The sequence below is a fragment of the Neolamprologus brichardi genome, chromosome 19 (genome assembly GCF_056152115.1).
Source record: "Neolamprologus brichardi isolate AB-2024 chromosome 19, ASM5615211v1, whole genome shotgun sequence".
Lineage (NCBI taxonomy): Eukaryota > Metazoa > Chordata > Actinopteri > Cichliformes > Cichlidae > Neolamprologus > Neolamprologus brichardi.
In genome coordinates, this window is record NC_142122.1 from 3,207,999 (window position 1) to 3,233,386 (window position 25,388).

At 41.9% G+C, this 25,388-nt stretch overlaps 1 protein-coding gene across 6 annotated transcripts in view; it reads left to right on the forward strand.

Annotated features, from left to right (window-relative positions):
• The first annotated feature begins 133 nt into the window (after positions 1–133).
• Positions 134–25,388, forward strand: part of ldlrap1b (low density lipoprotein receptor adaptor protein 1b) — a 54,802-nt gene continuing 29,547 nt past the window's right edge. For 2 of the 6 annotated variants that reach the window (XM_035915171.2, XM_006807481.3), the window contains exon 1: positions 134–675. In XM_035915171.2, coding sequence (XP_035771064.1) covers positions 591–675 — 85 coding nt within the window. In that variant the 5' untranslated portion in view covers positions 134–590. The remainder of the gene's footprint in view (positions 676–25,388) is intronic. The other 4 variants (XM_035915172.2, XM_035915173.2, XM_006807480.3 and 1 more) reach the window with 2 other exon arrangements.

Sequence of the window (25,388 nt, forward strand, 5' to 3'; positions counted from 1 at the left end):
AGGCTTGGAGGTCCTAAAAGTCAGGTATAAAAGGAACGGTTTGGGGGTTTAGAACACATTTTGGGTAATTATATGTGATTTATGACCCTGTTACAGTTGCACATTTTCTAAAGAGGACTCGTGGGCCGGCTTGGGTGCCTTTGACGGCCGCTTCTGGCCCCCTAACCATATTTTTGAACCCCCTTATGAGCAGCCGGCGATCGGAGGATCACGTCAGTCATCGCAGAAGACGCGGGGGGACAGTAGAAACTGTAGGCCGGGTCTTAGAGGGCGCTATTAACAGGAATAACACTAGCACCGCCCGTCCGGGCTGCCAGCGCCGCCGCGGCTGCTGTTACTACCTCACCCACTCGCGTGACTCCACAAGCGGGCGTCACGCACCTTATCCGGTTAATTTACATACTAACACCGCCCAGGGGGACGAACATGGTAATTTACCGTCGGCTGAGAGCTAGTCGTACGAAGGAGGGGAGAGAAGAACAGCTGAAACAAAGTTTGAACGACAGAGGTTTGTTTTAAACCGAGCGGAGTGTTTCGACACGCACACACAGGCGCTCGTCGGGCTCTTTGCCCCACTTTTGGATTACGATATGGACGCTTTGAAATCCGCCGGAAGGGCAATTATACGGAGCCCCAGCATCGCCAAACAGTCCTGGGGTGCGGGCAGACATAAAAGTAAGTATTCGCCGTCTCATTGCACTCATGTGTTATCCAGTAGCTGGTGCTAATTTGGCTACACCAAAGCTAACTTGGCTAAGAAGAGCTAGCCTCCACAAGTAGCTAACTGTACAACCGGTGGTCTCCGAGCGTTACCTAGCTACAGTTGTCGTAGTGGCGTGAACACCTAGCAACTCGAATAGTTTCACATCAGGAAACGTTTAGTGAGGGGATTGAACTTGACACTGAAACTGACAGCAGCGCCGTAAACTGACTCCCTGTGAGGCTCGGAGTAACAAGTTCAGCCTCCACGCCGGCTCCCTGCCCACTCCGCTGAGTTTATTTTGGAACAGGAGCGCAAACAAAACGTGCCAAAAGTTTGAGGGGTGCTGCTGTTTTTCTGCCACGTCGCTCAGACGCGCTCGGAAACGTGCAGGAGAGAGTCGGTGGGAGCTAAAACACTGTAATCTGGACTTTAAGGAGGCAGGAGCAGGCACGGAGAGATGAGCGGTCTCCTTCCTGGCAAGCCTTTACAAGCCCTACAACTCACTCTGTTGCTAGGCGATGCACACTGGGAAACACAAAAATGAGGAGGCTGTGTTAAGGGGGGGATTCTTCAAACACCATGGAGGTGTCTTTAGGCTGCACTATGATGACGATGCTCTGCAATCGTCGCATGCATGCTCAGCTGCCTTGCACAAAGAGTGGGGGGTTACCCCCTGCTCCCCATGCCTCTCTGGCTTTTTTTATTTTGTTTCACGGACAATGGAGCTGTTGGCTTGACCGTGCTTACACGTGCCAGACCAATCGATGCTTTGTTTTGGGAGTGATGCACAATCAGCAGGGTCCTTCCACATGCGATCGGGCAGCAGCTACGCAGACCCCTCCATGAATAATCGATCAGCTCAGCTGATAATGGAGTTTCCCCTCCATGTGGAATCCACAGTCTTTTTCAGAGGTTTTGTACGGTGGCCCCTAGAGACAAAGCACGTACAAACTCCAAAACACTTGCAAACTCCAAAACACTTGCAAATTCCAAAACGCATGCAAACTCCAAAAAACTTGCAAACTCCAAAACACTTGCAAACTCCAAAACGCATGCAAACTCCAAAACACTTGCAAACTCCAAAACACTTGCAAACTCCAAAACACATGCAAACTCCAAAACACATGCAAACCCCAAAGCACGTGCAAATTCCAAAACACAACGGAAGTGCTCCAGGACGCTAGGGGCAGTGTTGAGCTCGATTTGCAAAATAAACGGCAAGTTTGTCTGTATGGGACGGTCTAGTCTCTGTCGCGCTTCCCAGGTTGCCTAGCAACCATGATACTAACCGCTGGAAACGTGTCATACAACTTTGTTTGACAGAAATGAAGGAAAACATATTTTGTTCATTTGTTTGTTTGTTTCTACAAGAGCTTTGTGTGATTTGATAAGTATCTGAGGTTGAGACCACAGGACAGTAAAACATGATTTTTGGGCTTCATTTCTGTACTGAACAGTCATTTAAGATTAGTTAGTAAATAACAATTAGCTAATGTTGTTCATGAGACTAAAGTCATATCACTTTGGTAATGTAAATATAATATGGCCAATATTATAGTTATTATATTAATCATTATTAGCTATTACAGCAGTGAACATGAACTCTGTGTCAAATACTGAGCCTCAGTACAGATTCAAGTTGCAGTTATTTATAGGTCTTATCACCTTAAATCTTCCCTCAAAGACAAGTATCTTTGACAGTGCATATATAGGTGTATCATATATAAGAGAGAAATGTTGTTCCTTCAGTATGTTGGCATTACTAAATTTGGCTCATTGCTTACATACGTGTGTAAAAAGAAATTATATGAGCTGTGATAACTGTTTCTGACAAAATGAAGAGTAGACTGATATATTGAATATTCCTTTATTGGGTGAGATATCAGACCATGTCATAACTGCTTTAAGTCATACAGAATAGATATCAGAGCCTTAAACAGGCTGACTTCTGCTAAATGGATCAAACTGGGCAGAAAGTCTACAAACACATAGCATCATTATAGAATATGATGTAACACTATAGATCAACTTACCTCAGAATATATAAAGCATATAAACAATTACAGCAATATGATGCAACAAACACAGCACTGCTACTAATCCAAAATACTCAAAGCTTCATAGAACTGAAACAAACATTTACTTTTAGGTCCATTCAGCTGCTGATACATACTTTAGGTTTCTGAATATTAAACTTGTTTCTTCCTTTCATAGTGTGTAACTTGAAGGCCCTGAGTACTTTCTCCCACACTGCAAACACTGGAATGATAAAATTATTTGAACATTACCTAATAAGACTGATTCAGGACAGACAATTAGTTATGTTAAACGTTTCTAGCAGTCCTTCACAAACAGAGAACAGTCTGTCTATTCTCTCCATCTGTCAGCTGCTGCTGGCTCTTCCTCCTCCTCTTCCTCACACACTGCTGAGTCCTGGTGGATCATCAGGGGTGCAAAGCCTCACAGATGATGTGCAGCAGTGAGTCCCTCAGTCTGTCCTCACTCTGGACACTTGCAGTTGTCACACATGGAAATCAAATGCGTGATAAGCTGCAGGATTCAAACACAAGTGTAACTTATAAATACACGTTCATACTTTTATTACACAATCAGAGAGAAAGAAAAAGAGAGAGAGTGCAGGACAGACAGACAGGTGACAGTCTCAGGTGTATACACTGCTACAAAACAGCACAAAAGAAGGAGGACTGTGTTATTACGAAACAAGAAGAGTTCCCAGATGGTACAGTGGACACATGTGTGACTCCTGTGATTAAAGCATCTTTCTTTCAGCTTAACGAGTGAACCGTCAGCTCGTTCAAACACACGTTAAACTCCATTTGGCTCGACACCACCGAACAGAGGCAGCAATATAACATAGCTAACATTAACAGCGCAGTGAATCCTGCTTGTGCCGTGATATTCAGGACTGCAAACCGAGCAGCATCACTGACTTTCAGCCTGTTGTGTTTGTGGATATATGACTGACTTTAATTATCCATAAAATCATCACATTCTCTGTAAGATTAAAGTCAACTATTGAACGGCGTATAATTTGGAGTAAAGGCTTTAAAACCAAGTTAGTACAAACATCGCTAATGTCACATAACTTTCCCGACATGTGGCCAACAGTAATGTTTTAATGTTCTTCATTATAAAAAACATTTGCGCATAAATAAGTGACATAATATTCAGTACTTACTTCTGAAAGTTTACTCTTCGGCGGCTCCGCTTCAGCCGTTTTTTTCGGCAAAATTATCCACACCACAGCCGCGCTATGAAATCTGGGATATGTTGGGCCATGAAGGCTACAGCGACCCATCTTTAAAATTCAGGGAAATTAAGGACGCATTTGAGGGCCGCATTTCGAGCAGCCTTTGAATTGGGACAGCCTTCGTCGTGTCGCTGTGAGGTAATCGGCCTTAAAATACGGCCTTTAAGGCTGCAGACCCCAAATCCGGTCATTGGTACATCCTGGCTTGTGTAGTTACTAGGTAACAAAAGCTCAACACTGCCCCTAGCGTCCTGGAGCACTTCCGTTGTGTTTTGGAATTTGCATGTGCTTTGGGGTTTGCATGTGTTTTGGAGTTTGCAAGTGTTTTGGAGTTTGCAAGTGTTTTGGAGTTTGCAAGTGTTTTGGAGTTTGCATGTGTTTTGGAATTTGCAAGTGTTTTGGAGTTTGCATGTGTTTTGGAGTTTGCATATGTTTTGGAGTTTGCAAGTGTTTTGGAGTTTGCAAGTGTTTTGGAGTTTGTACGTGCTTTGTCTCTAGGGGCCACCGTAGTTTTGAGTTTTATCTGGATGTTTTTAAAAACGGGAAAAGTTGGCAGAACTCCCGAGGAGCCTTTTTTAATGCTTTAAGATTGTAACGGTCTTTCAGAGGTGTAGAAGTGATAATCAAATGATCACACCATGAAATGCATTTTAAATGCATTATATTTGTAGACATTACAGAATAAAGTAATCCTGAAACCAAGAACTTTGTTAGAAATCATTGATTACTTTCACTGTGGTGTAAAATACACAAAATGCTGGATGTACAGCTACATCTTACATATATATGCTAAAATTCTGGTCCGCATCAGTAAACTACTCACTATTGTGAGACTTGGCCTGTGGTTCGACAGACTCCAGCTCCACCGTCTGGAACGACAGCTGGAGATAGTAGTCCTTGCTCTTCTTTGAAGACCTGTTGTGAGCTGGAAGGTCTCTCTAACCAGAACCTGGAGCAGGTGGAGTGCTGGTTCAGGTGCCCCTAAACTGAGCAAATGAAGCATTACAGGTAAAAACTACTCTTTAAGCTGGTGGAGTCTGAGTCGATCCACAGGTTGAGACATTAGCTTTGTTATCTAATATGGCAGTTACAGTATGATTTGTTCATGTATTTAAGAAAGCTACATCATTTATTGAATTCTGGGAAGTTAGCTAGTTCTTGTTAGGATTTGTCGGGAGGGATTGTGAACTTTCAAGTCTCATCTCACCACGTGGGATAGGCAGCAGCTTAAGTCAGTTCTAAGACTTTTTTTGCCCACATCATGATACTGGGCACATCCTTTAGGCGTGATCACTTCTGTCTTAAAATGAATTTTGAATATAATTATATTTGAACACCTATCAGTGTACCTTGCTTTTAGTATAATGCTGCGTAATCCTGTCTTTCCTGTGGGACCAGGAGCTGAGTTTATGGCACCAGCTAAGCATCTCGCATTAAATACTGTAATTACTGATATTTAAATATAATCATTATTTATCACTCTTGTCTCGGTGAGTGATTACCCACTCTCAGCGAGCTCTGCACTCTCCTATGTTGCTACCACACTGATAGTCATTAACCTAGCCCCTCACTTTAGAGCTTTACTGTTCTAACATGACAGTAAATAAACCCCACAACTGTAAACATAATGAAACAAACAGAAAATATAATTGATATAAAGTGGGCTAAATATTTTAGCCAGTGTCCATACGAAGATACTCTAACTCTGGATGCAACAATATCAGCAGATGCATGCAATATGAATGGGTACTGTGTAATGATACTTACTTAATCTACAAAATAGGAGTGAATTAAAAAAATAATTTAAATCAAAAAGGAATAAACTCACAAACTCAACATATGTTAGCAGAATTTCTAGTTTGTGTGTTTGTGTTAAGTGACAGACATCTCTGTTTTTGTTTGCTTGAATCTGCCCCATACACCGCACAATTAGAGTATTGTTTGTGAATACAGTCGCTGGAGTGCTTATCGCTTCTAACAGCCAAGGAGGAGGACTACAACCTATATCCTAACACTTCCTTATTCTTATTCTTTCCTTTTCCAAAGCAGAATTGTTTAATTTATCTTGCCCAACATGTATTTCTGTCAATTCACATCAAGTTTTGTTGCTTTAATGTGTCCCATACACCACACGGTTACCTTTTATTAACATCTGAGCACTGACCTGAAGTTATTAATCACTACGGAGCGTTCAAACTGTACACTGTTCTTGATACACAAACACCAGAAGCCGCATCCAGATAAGTCTCAAGATCTCACTTTCTGTCACGTTGATGTACCCCATATACTGTACAGTCATCGGTAATATCTGAACAGCACCATCGATTTAGATCTTTAATCACTACAAGAGACTCAGTCATGGAGGGCTGTTACTGCGCTGTTTTCAACCACACAAACACTGGAAACCAAATTAGACATCCACCAAACTCAAAATCTAAACACAATATGTACCAAAATAATAACACTGCTAACTTAAGATTTTAAAGGTAAGCGTTCAAACCACAGGTCTTTGTTCTTACTAATGCATATGTTACATTTTTAGAAACAAGTACACAAATCTTTACTCATTAGTGTGGTTAAAAAAAACCCCTCAACATAAGTAAGTATACTTTAAACTTTGTATTAAGTTGAAGGCATTTCTCACACAGTGTAGTCAGCCTTTTTAAAGCCTTTTTAGAGCACCTGTTTGATTCTTTCACCCACATTACTAATTTATTTGGGGTTCCTGTTTTTGTGTATGATCAGTGCGTCACCTTCCCCTTTTTTTCCAATCTGTTAATATTATCTTACACTTGGCTGTTTTGGTGCTGTGAGTAAACTTGTCATTGTGGTGTCGATAGCTTCTCTAAAGTGTACCCTGCTGTTAAACATAATATTCATGCAGGGTAAGAATAATCTTAATCTCGTGCCCTCTGGCTTGGATTGTATTGCCTTAAAGGCACAACATTTCAGTCTGTATATGCAATTAGGGGTAAAGTTTTGCCTTTTTACAGTCTTGTTCCTCCTGTGTGTGGGCTTGGCCTTGTCAGAGCAGCCTATTCACAGCATTGGCATGCATCAACACTGAATTCCTCTTCTCCTACTGTCACTGGTAGATCATAACAGGTGCTGTTATTATTTTCATTAAGCTCCTGCGTCTTTGAATGCTTGCCGTTCGTCAGCCTTTTAGAATAGCCTGACGTCAGTGCTTGCTTCGTTCCCTTTGCCCTGCTTTTTGCATTTGTTTCCTGCATAGCTTTAAAGAGCATGCTTTTTTTTGGCTTTCCTGCGCTGCCCTCTCATTACATCCACATAGTTTGGATTTTTTTCCTGGTAGGTGGTAGAGTGGTATGTAACATTAGACCTCTTTTTAGGTCACGAAAGCAACGTGTTTGTGTGCATGTGTGAGTGAGACAGGAAATCCCCACCTATATGACTAAAACATTTTCTTCTCATGGTCAAGAGGCTGTCTCCTCTGAGGTTATTGGTACTGAAACTGCTAGATTACCGAATGTCTGAGTTGACCAGACTTGTGTGTGTGTGTGTGAGAGTGTGGTCTACGTTTCATTTAAGACCTTTATGTGTAAACCAAAGTTGATGTTGATCAAAGTTATCATGATGTGTATTTCTACACCTTTTTCAGATAGTACTGCATGTTAAACTGTTATTATTGTGGATTGATGTCAGCTGCCTTGTTGGTTTGAGGAAGCCACCCGTCTCATGATTCAGTTGCTTGTAGATCCACATAAAGCAGGAACAACTTGAAGTATTTGCTTTCTGTTGGAGTTTATCAGTCTCTCGCATCAATTTCATTGTGACTGATGATTGCATTGAATTTTTTTCTCTACACTTACAAGTAGTTATGGCAACCTAGAAGCTTTTGACTGTACATCTCTCCTGGTGAGAGGGAACCTGTCTCCAAAGAAGCGCGGTCTGACTTGAACTGACTGCAATCCCTCTGATGTGGATCAGTGAAGGATTACATGTAACTGTGGAGGAATTTGTTTATTTTTTCAGATCTCTGAGGTTCTGTCTGGACTGTGAATACAGAATTTATAAAATAATATGAATTTTGTGTTTACGCAGATGGTAACAGGCTAGTTAATCGTTGTGTTATTGCAAGCAGATTGCATGCAATTGTCTACTTGACCACATTTAATCACAGACTGATACGAGACTGTTTTGTTGCCAATTTATTGCCAACTTTATGCATCAAAATAGCATTGAAGACAGCACCTGACATGCCTGTCTTTAAAACAACCATTTCAAAGGCAATGTGATCAGAAGTTTATTCCACATGTCACAATAATCCTGGTTGCAACAGGGTCTCTAACCAGTTTTTTCCCTTGTGTGAGTGTAGCCAGGTTTAGGTCTGGACTTTGCTGGTGTAATTGCGGCATGCTGTCAGAAATTTTCAAGTTATTGCCGCAAATGCAATACAAGATACTGACTCATTAATCCGTGTCCAAAAGTAGTTTTAAACATAATTGTCTGTATAGGGTGTGGTGAGTAAAGACATGATCTCAGACACCACCGATGTTTATGTAAGAGGGTGGTGCGCCAAGTTATCAGCCAAACCTGGCGAGCTGTTTCCATAAACTGTAGAAGTACAATCATCCCTGCTCCGGCCCTTTCACCCAGTGTCATGTCCCCTACGCAAAGTCATCCAAAAGTATCTGCCAGGCTGTAATAGAGATCACATCCTGCTGACTTCCTTTATTGAGTGTAAAATCCTTACTGATTTACTGTGCTCTGTATCTACAAGCTGCTTCTGTGTTTGGTCATGTGTGAGCATGTGCTGGTAGGGCTGCACAACTATGCTTCGTCACTGTTTCTCCCAGAGAACGATATTAAAAATAGATGCTGTCAGAGCAATAGATGAAAATGAATTATTGGACTTAAACATGGTATTTAGTGTTGGTGAAACTGGCTGGTTTGAGTTTGAGAAAAGTAGAACTTTTTCTATGTGGTGTTATTTTGGACTAACCACTTTAAGTTCTCCAAAGTGCATCTTTTAATTGAAAGCATAAGTCTATTTATGGCGAAAAAGCTAGAAAATGAAGTCTTGAGTCACTAACTCTGTCTTTTGTTTCATGTTCTATTTTAAATAATAGGATGTAACACATTTACACCTGCTTTTCACAGTGCAGGGTGCTTCTAGTTTACTCTGTCATTCCGAGACACCAGTAAGGACGTCTGGGTCTAAACAGCATGACTTCGAGGAAAGAAATAGTTCATGTAATCTCCTTTAGCCACATGTCTAGACATATGGTCAGTGTTGCTTTGGTTCATTGTTAGTAGGCCGTGTTGGTGCCTAATAAACACCACTTGAGGCAAGAAGAGAGCCTACAATACCAATTAAGTGTATTTGGATAGCCTTCTCTTTGTTAGCAGTTAGTGCTCCAGTCCACAGTTACAGCTCCTTCTATTTAATCTGTCGAGCAACGGTGTCAGTAATACTTAAACAGCTACACGAGTCCTCAAGCATTACTGTGCACCTACACTAGAGACAGTCCTCCTTTCTGTAACTTGACTGAGTGTATCTGTAATGATTTATGGATCTCTTTTGAGTGTTCAGCCAGGAGGAAGGAATCAAACACCCTGCCTTTCCCCACCCCCTCCATCCCTGTTCAGCATCAGCACAATCCTCACATTTCACGCTTCCTCTTTACCATTAACTCATTCTATATATGAAGTCTGTGGGACTGGAAAGAGGATTATTTATGAATGTGAAGCTATTTTCACACAACACTGCAGCCCTGAACCTTTCTTGGCTTTACCCGTCAGAGCTGTCCTGGAGGAAACACTGGGCAGCGAGTAATTACATTCTTCCAACGTGTTTTTAAATGACTTGTTTTGTCCACCCAGCAGTCCAAAATCTAAAGAGTCATTGTGCTGTCCCCTGGCCCTCAGCCTCGTGTCCATTTTGGCTGCTGAACCTGAATTTTTCTTACTGGTTAACAATCCAAGGCTTATACAGGAAATTACTTCACCTGCTTTGCATCTGTATGAACTTGTTTCCTCCCAAGATGTCTGTCTCGTTCCTCCTGGGAGGCTCGTGTCTTTCTGATTAGTTATCATTTGCTTTGGTTTGACTGTTGCTTTAGTTTAAGGGTTCAGGTTGGTGCAGGTTCTGTTTGGTTTATATCTCTGACCTTTTATTAAATCTAAACCTTTTGGAAAACTGTTGCTGTGCTGAAAATGCCTCAGGATTCCTCAATCCTGCTTGGATCTGCGTTTCTGTGTTGGTGCCAGAAGTTGAAAGACATCTGCAAAGAAACACCCAAACGCACTGGAGTCGTGTGCAGAGAGTACACTTGTAGAGGGGTTGACCTGCATACTGCTTAAATTTCAGGGTCATGCTGTAGATCTGTGGTCCCGGGTGTGAAATGCTGACGTGTTAAACAAGACAAACATCGATCTGCACTTTAGGCAGACTTTGCTGTGGATGAGCCATCCATCCCACACCTAGATTTTTCAAAATAATTACAGCACATTGTTGTTGGATATAAAACCTCCAACCTGTTCTTTTGAGTGAGGGCTAGTGGGAAAAAGCTGCCTGCGCTTTGGTGCTATGAGCCCTAAGCAAGAAAAAGGAAACTGAAACTCTATGCAAAGGAGTAGAGTGCAATCAATCTAACCAACTGCTGAAACTGTCGACTGTGGAGTTTCTGTTCTTTACAGATAAGCATCCAAACCACAACACCAAGGAAGACAAAACAGACTCGATAGAAGCACAATAAAATAAGGTAATCATGGTTTTTGAATCTTGAGATGCTGGCGTCCTTTTAAACACAGCTCCAGTTTGCTTCAAAGTTCAGTTATGAATAAATGATTGCACATTCCAGTATCACACCTTTAATGCCCGTGATCTTTAGCGTATGAGAGCATTTTCTAAAGGCAGTGGTTATATCTTTTTATTTAGATATGTTTATTTGAATCAGTCCATTTTAACATAGGACTGTTTTCCTGCTCGGACTCATTTGTGCACAAATGAGATAAAAATGAATCCTTGTGAGGAGGAAACTTCCATTTATGAGGAAGCCAAGAATCCAGTCAACAAAATTGTTCTAAAGACCTGCTGGTTGAAATATGAGGCTGAACCTGTATAAGAAAAATCAAGTAACATTAGCCTAGTGTATGTGTGGTGTATGTAGGGGTCAGGCACACTCACCAGTTTTTCAAGGATTTTTTTATCATGCCTGATGTAAGAGCAACCTGTCTTTAATAATTTAGAAATTTGGTGGTATATTTATCTGCACAGACTACAAGATGCACCGCGCATCCCTCGATTTTGTGGAGACTGCATCGCTTTCAGCGAGAGTGATTTGAGCTGCGTTGGAGTGCAGCCGCTCCCGTTAGCCGTGACTCCGCGCAGAGCGCTTTGAGGATCACTTTCATAACCCAGATTCCCGCTGAGAGTACATTCTGGCCTCAGCTGGTCATCCGCTGTAATCCCCGACTGGCACGACCTTTCATTTCTCCTCTCATCTCCTCACTTTCCTTCATTGAGTGGATTTGGCCAATACTGAGTGACATGTGTCTCAATGTTAAGGCATCAACTATAAGACTCTTATTTTCTACAAATCCTTCCCTTCATACTGAACGTTGTTTCAGACGGGCCTAAAAATGAAACGCTGATGGCTGCACGCTCATGCAACACGTGCGCTGTCTGATATTGATTATGATTATTATGATTAACCTGCAGGTTTGGAGGATGAAAATAGAGAAGCATCTTGAAGCTCAGGGACAGACAGACGAGGTCACATGCTGATGGGCTAAATGGATCCTCGCTGACTGTTCATTTGATCTCGTTTGGTATCGATTGCTCCCTTAGTGAACTGGTCTGTTTATGCCTCTGTGGTCATTTGTGCTTAATGGTTTTATTTGTGGATGTCACATAGAGTCTTTGACCTGGGTTTTCAGTCATTTGTTAAACAGTTTCCACTGAAGCTGGAGCTCAAAGGAAGACAGGACAATAGTAGCGTGTCAGTTTTTGTACGCGGCCGGGACAGACAATGATAATTGTCCCATGTGGTCTAACACAGTTTTTCCCTTTGACTAACACTCAGTCTTTCTTTTCTTAACAATGCTCCCTCTCAGCCTTTCCCATAATGCCCAGCTCTGTGAGTGATGATTTTACTCTACACTTGGAATCAAAAGGCTGAAAAGAACATATTGGCTTAGATGTAGAACTTTCTTTTATTTTGGGCACACTTAGAAGTTGAATGTTTCTTTCTCAACAAGCTCAGGGCTTTTTGTCTCTGCTTGTACCTTCAGGCATCTTTCCTCACGTCAGTCAGCAGTTTCTAAATTAGCCCAGAAAGTCCTGATTGGACTCTAATAACACAGGAATTGGGCTTTTTTTTGAACACGTCTTGTTAATGTGAGACTTAAAGAAAAAGAGGTCATCTCACAAGAGGTATGGGTCACTTGAGGTCTCAAAGGATCCATGTTACACCATTTTCTCACAAGTTTAGGATTTTGTAATTGGAGCACAGGTATTAATGCATGAGATGGTGAGGCATTTTTGAATTTTTTACTGAAAGTAAAACAATGAATAATTCAAAGCTCTACAGAGGAAGCTGGTCCTGGCAATTATGCAGCTCTTACTTTAACATGTTTCAGACACTGTAAACTAACACAGTCTTGTGGCAGCGTTACTCAGACTGCTCAGGAACAGTTTGATGGTTAAGATCAATTCTTGGAGGACCCAAAGGATCAGAGATGAGATTGTGGGATCTGCTCTGCAGTCTTAAGTGCAACCAGTTAATATAGTGCTGTTCACCCACCACTTAAATAAAAAATGATGCCACCTGCGATCGATTCACTCATGGACAGTCCCCTGTGTAATTTAGTAAGGCGTGCCAATCAGCGTGTACCTGCACTTCCCATCTCTTTTTCCTGTTGGCTGGCTGGGAGGCCTGGGTTGTTCCCGTGGCGCTCTGTGACATTTATTCAGCTTGTTCCCCAGAGACGACCTGCAGTTGAATGTACTCTAACTCAAACCAGAGCCTGCAGTGATCTCACCGAGGCTGCAGAACAGAACAAGTACTACTGCAGAAATTGTGGATTTGTGGAGATGAGAAACTGGATGTTATTTTTCTTTTTTTGGTATAAAATATTTGGCAAATAAAATATGTCACTGTATTTGCATTTATTTAATAAGTCACTAGAGGCCGTGTGCTTTCATTGAGGACGCCACAGTATATGTGCTTTGATTAATGGGTATTTTTATTATTCCTGCAGGTCTTAAAACTATAAACATGACTTTGTGCAAACGAGGCACGTCGTGGTGACAGGCTGTAGTGTGTTTTTTAAAGTCAGTCCATGTGAAGTCTGCATGTTTTTATAAATTTTCGTCATGCATGTGAATAATGGGCTGTGAAGATTGAAACTGCTGTTTGGCCCTTTTTATTTAATTAGTTTTGCAGAATTATGTTAATCATGGTGGTTTAAATGCTCCCTGACATTTTGCAGGAGACATCTGTGCCAGTTTGTTTGGGTTGACAGCTGGCTTTGACTCACTGTCTGTAGAGCAGTGGTGTTTAACAGCACCTCTGTTACACCATGATTGTCTGGGAGGACCATATAAAAAGGCAGCCAGGCAGTGCAGCCTTTCCCAGTATCCCAGGGTACATCTCCAACCATAGCAAAACCTGAAACCCTGTGGGTTGCCAGATTTTTATTTTTTTTAATTTTTTCCTGTGCAGATTCCTCTGTATGACCATAAAATGTGTTTTTAAACCAGTTGAAACTGCAGAGAAGATTGAATTTCTCATTTTGCTCATGAGAAGATATGCAGGTGTGCCGGAGCGTGTCCAGCCAAGCCAAAACAATGAGTCATTCACAGTTTGCATCCAGAGGTTACAGACGTGTGCACTGGGATCCTTTCCTCTCACGCGGCACCACGCAGAGAGTTCTCAGTGCTGTGAAGCTCCTTTCTGATCCTAACAAAGGAGCAAACTGTCAGTGCTGCAGGCTCGACCCGTGCACTCTGCTTTGGTGGTGACGTCTTTATCTGTGCTTGTGTCAAACCAAACTGTGTCACACTGGCTGCTAGTTGCCCTTCCCCACTTTCTGCAGTCTGAAATAATGATTCATAGCAAACATGGAGGAATAAATACCTGTTGCATTTTGACACTACAACAGATTACTCACAGGCAAACAACTTGTTGGATGATGTCAATAACGGGAATATAAAAGAATTTTCCCACATCCTGTTGGAACATTAACTCCCACTGGTGGAACTGATTGTGATTCATCACACAAAGATGAAGGAGATCTGACTCAGTCACTCCAAAGTTACAGTAACTTTACCTGTGTAGCATTTTGTAAAACCTAGAGTCGATTCAAACACAGATTCAGGCATACATTCTTATATATAGTTTCATTCAGGCATTTAGTGTGACCCTTATCCAAAAGGAAATGATTAAAGAAAAAGCCTTGATCCCAGGGCCAGAGAGGCTGACTACTAGGGCAGGGCGATATGACCAAAAATATTTATCACGATATACATTTGAAAATTTGCGATAACGATATAACTGACGATATAATTGACACTAGACAAAATACTTTACAACTCCACAACTTTATTAGTGCAAAAAAACCCATCAATGTATTTTCACTTAAACAAGCAGCTGTTTTTTTTATGTGCATTAAAGTTACATAAAAATGTAACAGTGCAAATTTGCTGACAGTTTAACCAAAAGGCATTTCCAGTGGAAACCGGTCGACATATCCTCAGCATAACCATGTATAATATCCACAAAACTTAAAAAGAGGTTATACACACACAATACCGTAATATTATGTTGAAGCACAGTACGTATCACTCCGCGAGGTGATACGTACTGTCGGAGCCGTAATGCTCCGACAATCCATCAAGCGGTGCGGCTTCGTAGCTTAGCAAAGTCGTACTGAAACATCTGACAGATTTTCGAGCGCCGTGCACATAAAATCGTTTCGAGGTCAGTAAACACAACCAGAATTCATACATAAGGCACACGGGATTATAAAGGGCACTGTCGATTTTCAGAAAAATCAAAGAATTGATTTTAAGTGTGCCGTATTTTCCAAACACGGTAATAACGACAGCCCGCTAGCATGCTCTACCAAAAATAGTGCTTTGTTGTGTATCTGACGGACGAAAGCCAAACCAGTTCCACACCACTGAAGTTGCAGCATTTTAACAAACCAGTTCTGGTTCATCCGTTTCATTTAACGATCCGCTTTCGCTCTTCTCATTCTGCGTCGCCGCCATGTGCCTATGTAAACATAGGCAGTGCGCATGCGCGTTTTACCCACATTCTATCGCGATATTAAATTTTCCTATCGTTGCCCAAAATTCCACCGGTATTACCGTGAACGGTATGATATAGCCCAGCCCTACTGACTACAGTAGTCTGTAAGCAGGAGCCATTTGTATGTACTTCCATTAAAATTGTAAAACACCTTCTACATTTCACTGGAAGCCAGTGAAGGGAAACAAGCATAGGGGTGATGTGGAATCACAGGCTACCTGGTTAGAGAGTGAGTTAGTAGTGTTTATTATCCCTTTGGAAATTCTCTGTATTCATTTCCGATAAATACAACCACAACAAAGATGACCTCAGAGACACGGTCGATGTTAACAAAGTGTTCCATAGCAACAGCAACATTGCTATTCTTTGCCCACCGCTCGTGGCTCACAAAGCCAGGTCACATTGTTGTTGAGTTACCGCGTGAAGTTCGGTAAAAAAATTCGACACAGAGTTATTTTAAATGGCGTTGCAAGCATCACCTCGAGGGTGTGCGACCTGAGCTGGAATGCGGACGCTTTGGATCGCAGAATTTAACGGCCTCGCTGTGTCATCTGGACCAGTTCATGTGAAAAATAGCTCACAGTAATCTAGGAGAAGAAAATTACATGTGTGTGTGTTCCAAGTTACAGGCTGATGGTAAAGGCTTGAATTCTGTTGTGTGTTTTTTTTTTAGATTAAAGAAACTAGACTGGACGAGCTTACAGATGTAAGTTGAAATGTTTCCGAACAACAATACCGTGATTCTTAGCAGCTGATTTGACGTCGCAGGCGAGGGGGACCAATTTTGTGGCCGCCCTCCTTAATAAAGCTGTCGGGGCCAGACACAAATCACGCGTCCCTCGGGCTGAAAAGACTGTTACTGTTATTTATCTTTCATTTGTTCTCAGCACTTGTGCAATCATGTCTTGTATTTGGAGATGAGCTTTCATCCATTTTCAAGCAGAGAAACACTATTAATGTCAGCTGGAAGCAGAATAGATCGCAGTGACAAAATGACTCTGTTGACAGCATGGCTCTGGTGGTGATTTGTGTTTTTTGTGCCGGTATGGCTGCACCTCTCTCCCTCTTTGGGAGCTCCACGGTATGAACTGCATTATTTAGTCTGCACTCGCGGCACAGCGGAGTGCTCCTGCTGTTTCCACAGTGATTAAACTGTTGCATCTCCCTAATTGTCCATTACATTTGTCGTACAAAGGAGGCACATACGTGCGCCTGCTGCCTTCATTTGCAGATTTTTAAATTGTTTTAACAATATTTTACAAATATTTCACTTCCCTTTTCTCTTTCATCATCTTCAGTCTTTATTTGTCTTAAAATGTCTCAATGCCTCCGTCTGTCCATCTGAAAATAGAGGCATGGCCAGAAAGAGCAGAGTGATGCTCATCCTTTCTGACCTTCCTTTGTGATGGCTTTGACCAAAAGACTCGGCACCATCACCACTGCTTTACCACTTCTGCACAGGCTCATCGACCAAATCCCTTTGATTATAATTCTCAAGACTTCTGTGCCGTCTTGCTTCTCCTAATCTCTTGTTGCATCAAAAGGACCCATCTCCCTCTGTAGTTTTAGCTTCATTAAAACTTCATGAAAACTTCTGGGTAATGATCGAATCTTAAAGTAGCGGCCAAGACCATCAACGTTATGTTTTCTGCCTTTTACCACAAGAGGAGATGGACAGCTGCAGCTGGGCCTTGCTGCCATATCTCACTATTAGCATATTTGGTTAACCCTTCAGACCTAATCTTAAAATTTAGGTGGAGACATAGTGTATAAATACATTATGAGTTCTAATTTAACCTGATGGGATGATTGTTGGGCAAGCAGCGGATGGGCGAGGAGTGTCGACACCCAAGTTTGTGAATGTGATAACTCGAGAACAAGGCGATGTAGAAGTTTGAGATTGATATCATAGATGTATCTGGTAGTGTGTGTATGATGATATTGTGATTCAGCATTGCACTCCTAACAGTTGTTCAGTTGTTATAGGTTAACCCTATTTTTAGAGTGTTTTCGCTCCTGCGGTGTTCTGTCAGTTTAACCCTTTAAAACCGGTCAGAGCGAGCATGCTCCGTTTTGCGTAACTATTTTTAAATCCTGGTAGATCTGCAACCACGTGAGCTAGCGCAGTAATTTTTTTGCATATGAAACCGGAGGAGTTGTACTTACATCTTATGCCATCAGCTTGTCCTCGGTCACGGTTTCCTTCCACATATAGCTTTGCAAAAACTGCATAAAAAGCACTTGCAGCAACAAAAACATAATATTCCAGAAACACGCTTTGCCGATCCGATCAGCTGTTCATAACACTTCCTACGTTGGAATAGACGTCAGCGTGAACTATCGCATGTCCGCCATGACCTGCCCGAAACCGGAAGTGACGTCATTTTCGCGGAAATGTAGTTTTTTACCATCAGGGCCTCATGAGCCTATACTGGTGTTTTTAAAAGTTATGTTTGACTTTATGACTTTCTGTGTCGTTTCTGGGATGCTTAGGACTCATATTGCACTGCTGGAAATAGTTTATTTTGATGCATATGCTGCTTTTTTTTTTTTTTTTTTTTTGCAAATTTGCACAATAATATTTATTTTTCATTTTTCCTGCAGTATATAAAAATTGGTGTATTTCAAAAATAAAACTATGAAGACACTCAAAATAAATTTCCTGTGGTATTTACAGTTTTGAGGGATAAGCCTCTTAAATTTCTCTAACTAGAAATATATGTTAAAAAAACAAAAACGATTTTCAATTTTTTTGTAGTTTATTGCACTTTTTTGCAATTTATTTAATTGCTATGCACTTAATGCAGACATATTATTAAAATTTAGGCTGTAATGGATGTAGTGATGTATAGCAACTTGAAATACTCCCAAAAATGTCACTACAGCATGTAAAAATATAATATAAGCTCTGGCGGACTTGGTTCTATGGTAGGTCTTAAAGGGTTAAATGGATCTCCCTCCCCAGTGGGTTTGTTTATGCAGGTGTGAACACAGTAATTGCACTCAGGTGTGGACCAGATCAACCAGACTGAGACCAAACCCTTGATGCCAAGTGATTGCACATGATTTAACCTTCATCTGACCCAACTACCAGGTGTACTCTGCAAGTTTAAGCTAATCACCTTGCTCTTGTATCTATTGCTTTCTGGGATATGTCTACTCTGATATGAGTGCAGTATATGTGCACAGTACACAACATGTAGCAAATAGGTGTAAAAGTAAGTGGGGGCTCACGGCTTTAGAACAGAGCGGCTTCTTCCTGTTTTTACTTTTGCTGCTGCTGTCCCCAGACAGTAAGAGGACTGGACGTCCCCTCATGGTTAATAGTAGGGATGGTTATCGTTTAGGTTTTATCCAATACCGGTGCCAAACAGGTACTTTTGAAACGGTGCCGGTGCTCAAACCGGTGCTTAAAGAATGGAGAACACAAAATTGGTCCAAAAACCTCTCATGTTCAGCTGGTTTTTTTTTGTAAAAAAGATAACAATGTTAGCCTTTTCTGCAGCTATAGGGGATTTATGGTATCACTCTTGGCTGGAAGCAGTGCTTAATCAATGGAAAAAACACAAACTTTGTCCAAAAACCTCTCATGTTTAACTGTTTCCCACTTTTTCTTTGGTCATTTTAGCCTTTTTGGCCAGGGTGAAGGGAGTATCTGCCATCAAACAAGAAGACAGCCGCATGTAACTACGACGGTGTTTGCTAGTTCACCTTACATGCATTAATGTAATAACGTGGTTAGCCTACTCAACGTAAATTACACACGAACAACATTAAGCTACTCACGCAAAGAAGAACGGCTGCTGCTGCATCATCATCCTCATCATTTCTGCTACACTGGCAGGGCTATGGCTACACCCGCAGTAGATGTGCACGGTGTGAGGTCTCGCAGCAAGCTATCAAATACCATTTCTCGGCTTTAAAAAAAAAATGCTATGCGTTGCCAGGTGTTTCATCAGATTTGAGGTGTTACCTCCTTTGACAGTATCACAGTATCAGCTTAAATCACTTGTTGCAGCTGCTGAGTTTGCATCTTTTGCTGTGAAGTACAGCCAGACTTTTGACCGCTTCGCCTTGGGCATTTTTAATCTGTAGCTCTGCTCTAAAAGAACGTACGTACCTGGACCCGCCTACTATCCTCAGAAACGTAAAATGATTGGCTAGAATCTAAAGTGTGTCACAGCTCAGGAAAAAAAAAGAACAGAAATGTGCGCTGCTTTTCGGTCTGGTTACTACCGTTTATGTCAGAACCGGTGCCATCATGGCACCGGATACCGGTAACCATCCCTAGTTAATAGTGACACATTTTGGTTTGCTTGGAGTAAAACATGGAGGGAAAAAGCTGTATGTTTATGAATGAATTTGGACAAGGATTATCTGGAATGGGATTCTTGTTCCCGGGTAGAGGAGACTGGAGCAGGAACTGGCAGAAGGATTAGTGTAACGTCTCTAATTATTTTGACCAATTATTAAATGACCAAAAGAATAAGCATTACAGAGACAAGCAGCAAAGATGAGCTTCCTGTGAACCATTAAGGAGGGGCTGAGAGTAGAGCAAATTCTTCTCCTCATCAGGTGCCTCCTGAGTGCCTTGTAGGTGAGGTGTTTTGGGCATGTCCACACTGGTGAGATTGGGAAAGCCTCAGGGTTTCACCAGAAGAGCTGGACGGTTCGTTCTGGGAAAGAGATGTGTGGGCGTCTCTGCTTAGACTGCCAGTGCTGCAATCCGGACTGGGAATAAGCAGCAGAAGGTGGATGGATGGATAAATGGAAGATTATTCAGCTTTTAGATATTAGAGAAAGTAAAATAACAGAGGTGATGGAAAAGGTTGTAAGACGTGACAAAGACTCAGTCATGAATGATTCTTTCTGTGCTTCAGTTTTTGATATGCAGACTGGCTATAAAACTGAAATTCAGTGAAATAACCACAGATTTCAGGAGCTTGAAGTGTGAGCTGCAGTGTCATACATTGCGAAATGCGTCAGAGATGCTCTTTGTGCAGAAATCTCATCGCTTTAATGACCTGTTATCACAGTCGGTTACAGGAACATTTGATCCAGACATCACACACATTACGCTCTTCTCAGTTTACTGTGAGCTGTTGTTTTTTTTAGAGGTTTCTCACATCAGCAGTTGAGCGATGAAGCAGCAGTACATTTTTCCTGCTTCGCCTCTTCTTCTGCAGCTGGGAGTGTTGAAACTTGTCCGAGGCAGGAGGAGACCGAGGTGATGGCAGCAGGATTTGATTGGCAGAGTGAACTGTGTGATTATGGGCTGCATACGCCTCAGTGACTGATTGTCAGAGGCTCCTTTATCAGGGGTTATTACGAGGCTGTGATACTGTTGCTTTAACCTTTGTCATATCAAAATTTAAACATGTAAAGAAATGTGTGGATTCAACATGAACTGTGTGGGCGACTCTGTCAAACCTGTTTTATTTCCAAGGATAACTTTGTTCAGTGCAGCAGGAAAACTGGGAAAAATGAGCTGTGTGTTTTTATGACAATCAATCAAAGAGTTCCTTGGTATGCATTTGGTGCATATGTCTAGTTTATGCCTATTGTAATGATTTAACTTCAGAGGAGTGATATTAAAATTAATGAATGAGTTAAAGTGTAACTATAAGTCACAGCACAATCTGATTTCCCAGTCTTTGTTCCTTATAATGTGAACTCTGCAGATGATGTAAACGTATGATACATCTCTGATGTGATGCATCCTCCCCCCCCAGACAAAACATTTAACATAATGTATGACCACATCTCAGTCACACATGCCTAGACAACCACAGGCCACTGGGGAAAAAAGTGCATTCCCAGACTGGTTGGTGAGTGGTTGCTGGGTGAAATGTGTCGAAAAGAAGCTCTAAAAGTCTGCTTCGTTACTGCTTTGGTTGCAGGCAGATTGCACGAAAGACGCATACTGAAAATGGAGACTGTTCTCTGTAAAAGTAAAAGTCGTGTCTTACTGGTGCAACTTTTACTTTGAAGGCAAACGGTCTCTGCTGTCAGTATGACAGCAGGTTGCAACTTTTCTGCAACTTGTCTGCAACCTGCTTGCAACCAAAGCCATTGCAAGGAGGAGGTTTTTATAGTCTTTGTGACCAGTTTTACCTAGTGACTCCCAGTAACCTCCAGCATCAACTCGCCATTTTGCTGGGCAATACACATTTTTACCTTGCAGCCACAGGTTACTATTGAAGAGTTTGTATTCTCCGATCACTGGCTGGTCTCTAGACCTCTGTGACTGAGAGCTACATATAAAGAAAACACACTGGCAGCTAATTATACTCATATCCTTTGGACAGAACCAGCTGTGTTTGCAGCACATGACCATCTGACCCAGAAAGGGACCAAAATGTAGCACCCTGCTTTATTTATCCGCTCCATCCTTTGAAGAAGGTTGCTTAATTAGACCATCGTGCTTGCTGATAAGCACAGGCTCGACCTGTCCTGTCTCCCTCCTCTCAGCTAACAGCAGCTCTCCATCACCTGCTCTCTCAGGCTTATTTACAGGCAGTGTCACCCGTGAGCAGCTCTCACTGACCGGCCGAGAAGCCTTTGAAGTTTGCTCTAATCAGCACCGCAGCTGCACGCCAGGCTGCTGCTGGTGGGGGTGTTAGTTGTGCTAATGCAAATGTGACCAATATGAAAATGGATTATTATTGCATATAAAGTAGCACTCTGGGTGTATGCAGCAGGCTAAAAATAGCTCCAGTTCCAGAGTTGCTCATTTGGACCGCTATCACGCCAGCTTTTGAAGAAAGCTGTTGTTTCGTTCTCATTTGTCTCATCTGCTGAACTCGAAGTCTCGGCTTGTTATCTGTGCACTCTTGTCTTACGATCGCCTTCCCAGATCCTCCCTCGATAAGGGATTCCCGAGTCCCTGCAGTCAGGGTGAACTGCTGGTCACGCGTGGCTCAGTGGCTCGCCTTTCAGAGCCTGTGCGTGTTCTGTGATTGGCGTCTCTCCTCATCCTTGAATCACTCGGAGCATTTACTGAGCACATCTGACAGTTTGTTGAGATTCATTGGAGCAGACCTGTCAGCGGCGTGGCTTTTGTGTAAACACTGAGGGTCTCTCAGCTGAAGCTTCGCCGTCTCTTCTACAAACACTAGCAGGCATCCAAGGTTAGAGATGTTATGACCGTGCAGGTTAAGCATGTGTTTCTATCCATTATAGAAAAGGTGAGATCATGTAAGAAAAAGAAGAGTGATAAGGAGAGGTAAGGTGAGGCAAAGAAAGGAAAGGAATGTAAGGAAATGAAAGGTGGGCCAAAGCAAGGAATGAAAAAGACGAGGAGAGGTAGGGAAAGGCGAGGGGGGGAAAAGTTAAATATAAAACAGTATGAAGTGGAATAATTTAAAACTTAAATAAAACACAATGAAAAATAAAATTTAAATAAAATATTAAACGATGATTCATTTTAGTCATATAAAAGCAGAATATAGCACAGCAAAGTTTATAATGCAGTATAAAAAAGCTTACTGTGGGTAGTAAAAGAAAAAGGAACCAAAAACAAGCACAGCAGATATGAGATGAGATTACAGCGTCTCAGATTAACAGCAAAATAAACTGTATTAACATGAGAGAACAGATGCTCTGCACACAAACGCAGCATCCAGCAAACATCTCGAGCGCCTGCCCCTCCCGATGGACATTTATGGCCTCCACAGACTGCTTGTAACTTGGTTTCAGTGATGAATAGCAGCTAGTGATTCTCCACCACAGATTCTATTATAGTGAGTGTTTTTCTTATCCAGGCACTAATGTAACTGCAGGATCAGCTCAGCAGGAGAGCTTCATCTGCCCCCCCCCACTCAGGAGCTCAAAGAGCTCGACCTTGGAGTGGGGCGTTCACTGTCAGACTCGCCCATTACTTAAGTGTCGGTTTGGTTGGAGCTGCTTTTAGACCATTAAAAACCATTCTCCATAACCACTCACACTGGGTTGGTTTGGCTGGAGAACAAAGGAATATTATAGGCTAGCAGCTGTTTCCAAATGGTTTATGTTCCCTAAATTATATGGTGTCTTAAATTGCTGTTTACAGTAACTGTGTTCAAAAAGCTTTGGAAAACTGAAATAGTTTTTTGCACATCAATGGTCTCCTTTTATATTTGTTCAGCAGTTTTTAAATTAAGTACTTATTTACATTTACATAGTTAAAATGTTCCTCAGAAAAGGCATAAAATTGTTTCGTGCTGTGCACTACATTTTTATATCAGTTACGGTTTTTTTTTTTGCTCCACGATATAATGAAAACAAAATCGATACGATTTTTATATTTTTATTTTTTAATAAAATCAGTTGAACCCCTGTCCTGTACAGCTACGTGTTTTCGGTTAAAAAGCCCAGTCTCACTCTCTGTTCAGTTCGTCTCGAGCCAACATGGTGTAAAAGTGAGCCACTGGTCAACGAGGGAAGAACTCACAGCGTTTTCATAGTTAATGGTATCCGTCCACGGCTGGCTTCATCCCTCGGTGTCTCGCAGCGGCTGCCAAGTCCCCCGCAGCCTGGGCTTTTCTTTGTCGCCATCTGCACCCACAGCCTGTGGTGGAGGCTCAGGCACGCAGGGACGGGCGGTTGCCCTTGTGAAATGGGCTTTATGATCAAAGCCCCATCAGCTGGTCTCGACCTAACTGGCAGTTTACGCTCGCCACTGACACCCTTGCCAAGGGAGCCGTGCGCCAAAACTAATGTCGTTGGTGTCGTGCATGCGTGGGTTGGTCTTTACTGGCATTTCAAAGATAAATCAGCGCCGGAGCTCGGAGGGAAATTTGGAAATGACCTTCTGTAGAAACTTTGAATAATCCTTTGCAATCACTTTGTTTCCTGTTTTGACTTCTTCACTTCCTATATCAGCACTGATGCAGGGACCTTTGGGTTGCATAAGCTACTGCTCAGGACTAGACTGCAGCTTACTTTAAACACCAGTATCAGTGCGAATGGATCAATGGGGTCAAAGAAACCCCACATTAAAATAAATAAGAGCATTATATTACATTTAAATGAGTGTTCTAAATGATTGGAATCACAATATTTCGTACAGTGCTATCGGCCTTCTTGGCGACCATCATCCTATCGGCTTTTGGTGTGTCAGTTTTACGGAATGGAAGTGTTTAAAGCAAGTATGACGTAAAGTTTAAATCTTGTTATTGTTTATAACAGTGTTATAGGCCATACTGGTATTTTCAGCATTGGTGTGGCCCAGAGTCTTTTAAATGCTGCATGTCTAATAAGATGTTTGCTGCTCATTTGGGACTTTCGAGCGTAACAGTGCACGTAACGATTAGTCTGCATGTAGACAAGCAGTCTGTGTTACTGTATTTAACACCACCAATCTTCATTTAATTAAACTTGGTGTAAAAGTGGCTGATTTTTATTTTCAGTCTGGGTGAAATTCCTTTAGAGAAGACCAATACCAGGAGGAGAAACATTAGGTTAACAAACGTTACATTTGAAGCCCTTAGAAAGGCCTAAACTCTTCCCACTTCCACCTGTTTGCACATCTTGGACAAAAACACTGTGGCACTGACAGCCGATCACGTCGAAGACCCTGGGTTAGTGCTGTCATTGATAATGTTTTCCGATGGACCTTTTGAAGGGGGAAATGGATTCCCTCCGCCCCTCACTCAATCACACCACACAGAGGCAAGCCCTAAACCTTTTACAAGCTTCAAGGAGAGCTCGGCTTGTTTATTGTTGGAGCGAATGGCTGAACAGTGACAGCAGTTGTTTACTTGTGTGAACTTCCACTCAGAAACTTTTCCCCTGCTGTTTATGCAGCTGGTTGCTAATTTACTCAGTTTTGCTCTGCTTTGTTGGGTATCTAATGCGATGTGCTGGCATAAGTTGAACATAGGTGTCGGGGATTTGGCACTACTTGACCAGATGCAGAAGCTTTATTCATAATGGCACAATAAGACGAAAACAAATTCGCCCTGAGCCGTCTTTTATGAATAGCTTCACCGGCAGGAGTTGGCAGGATTATAAATGAAATGTGGCAAACAGGAAAGAGCGACTAGTTTTTCCTCTTGAATCTGTAAGAGATGTATGATCTACACAGCACTGCTCATGTTGTTTTTTTCCCTTAAATGTTGGTGTTTTTTGTAATCAGTGTTTTTACCAGAAT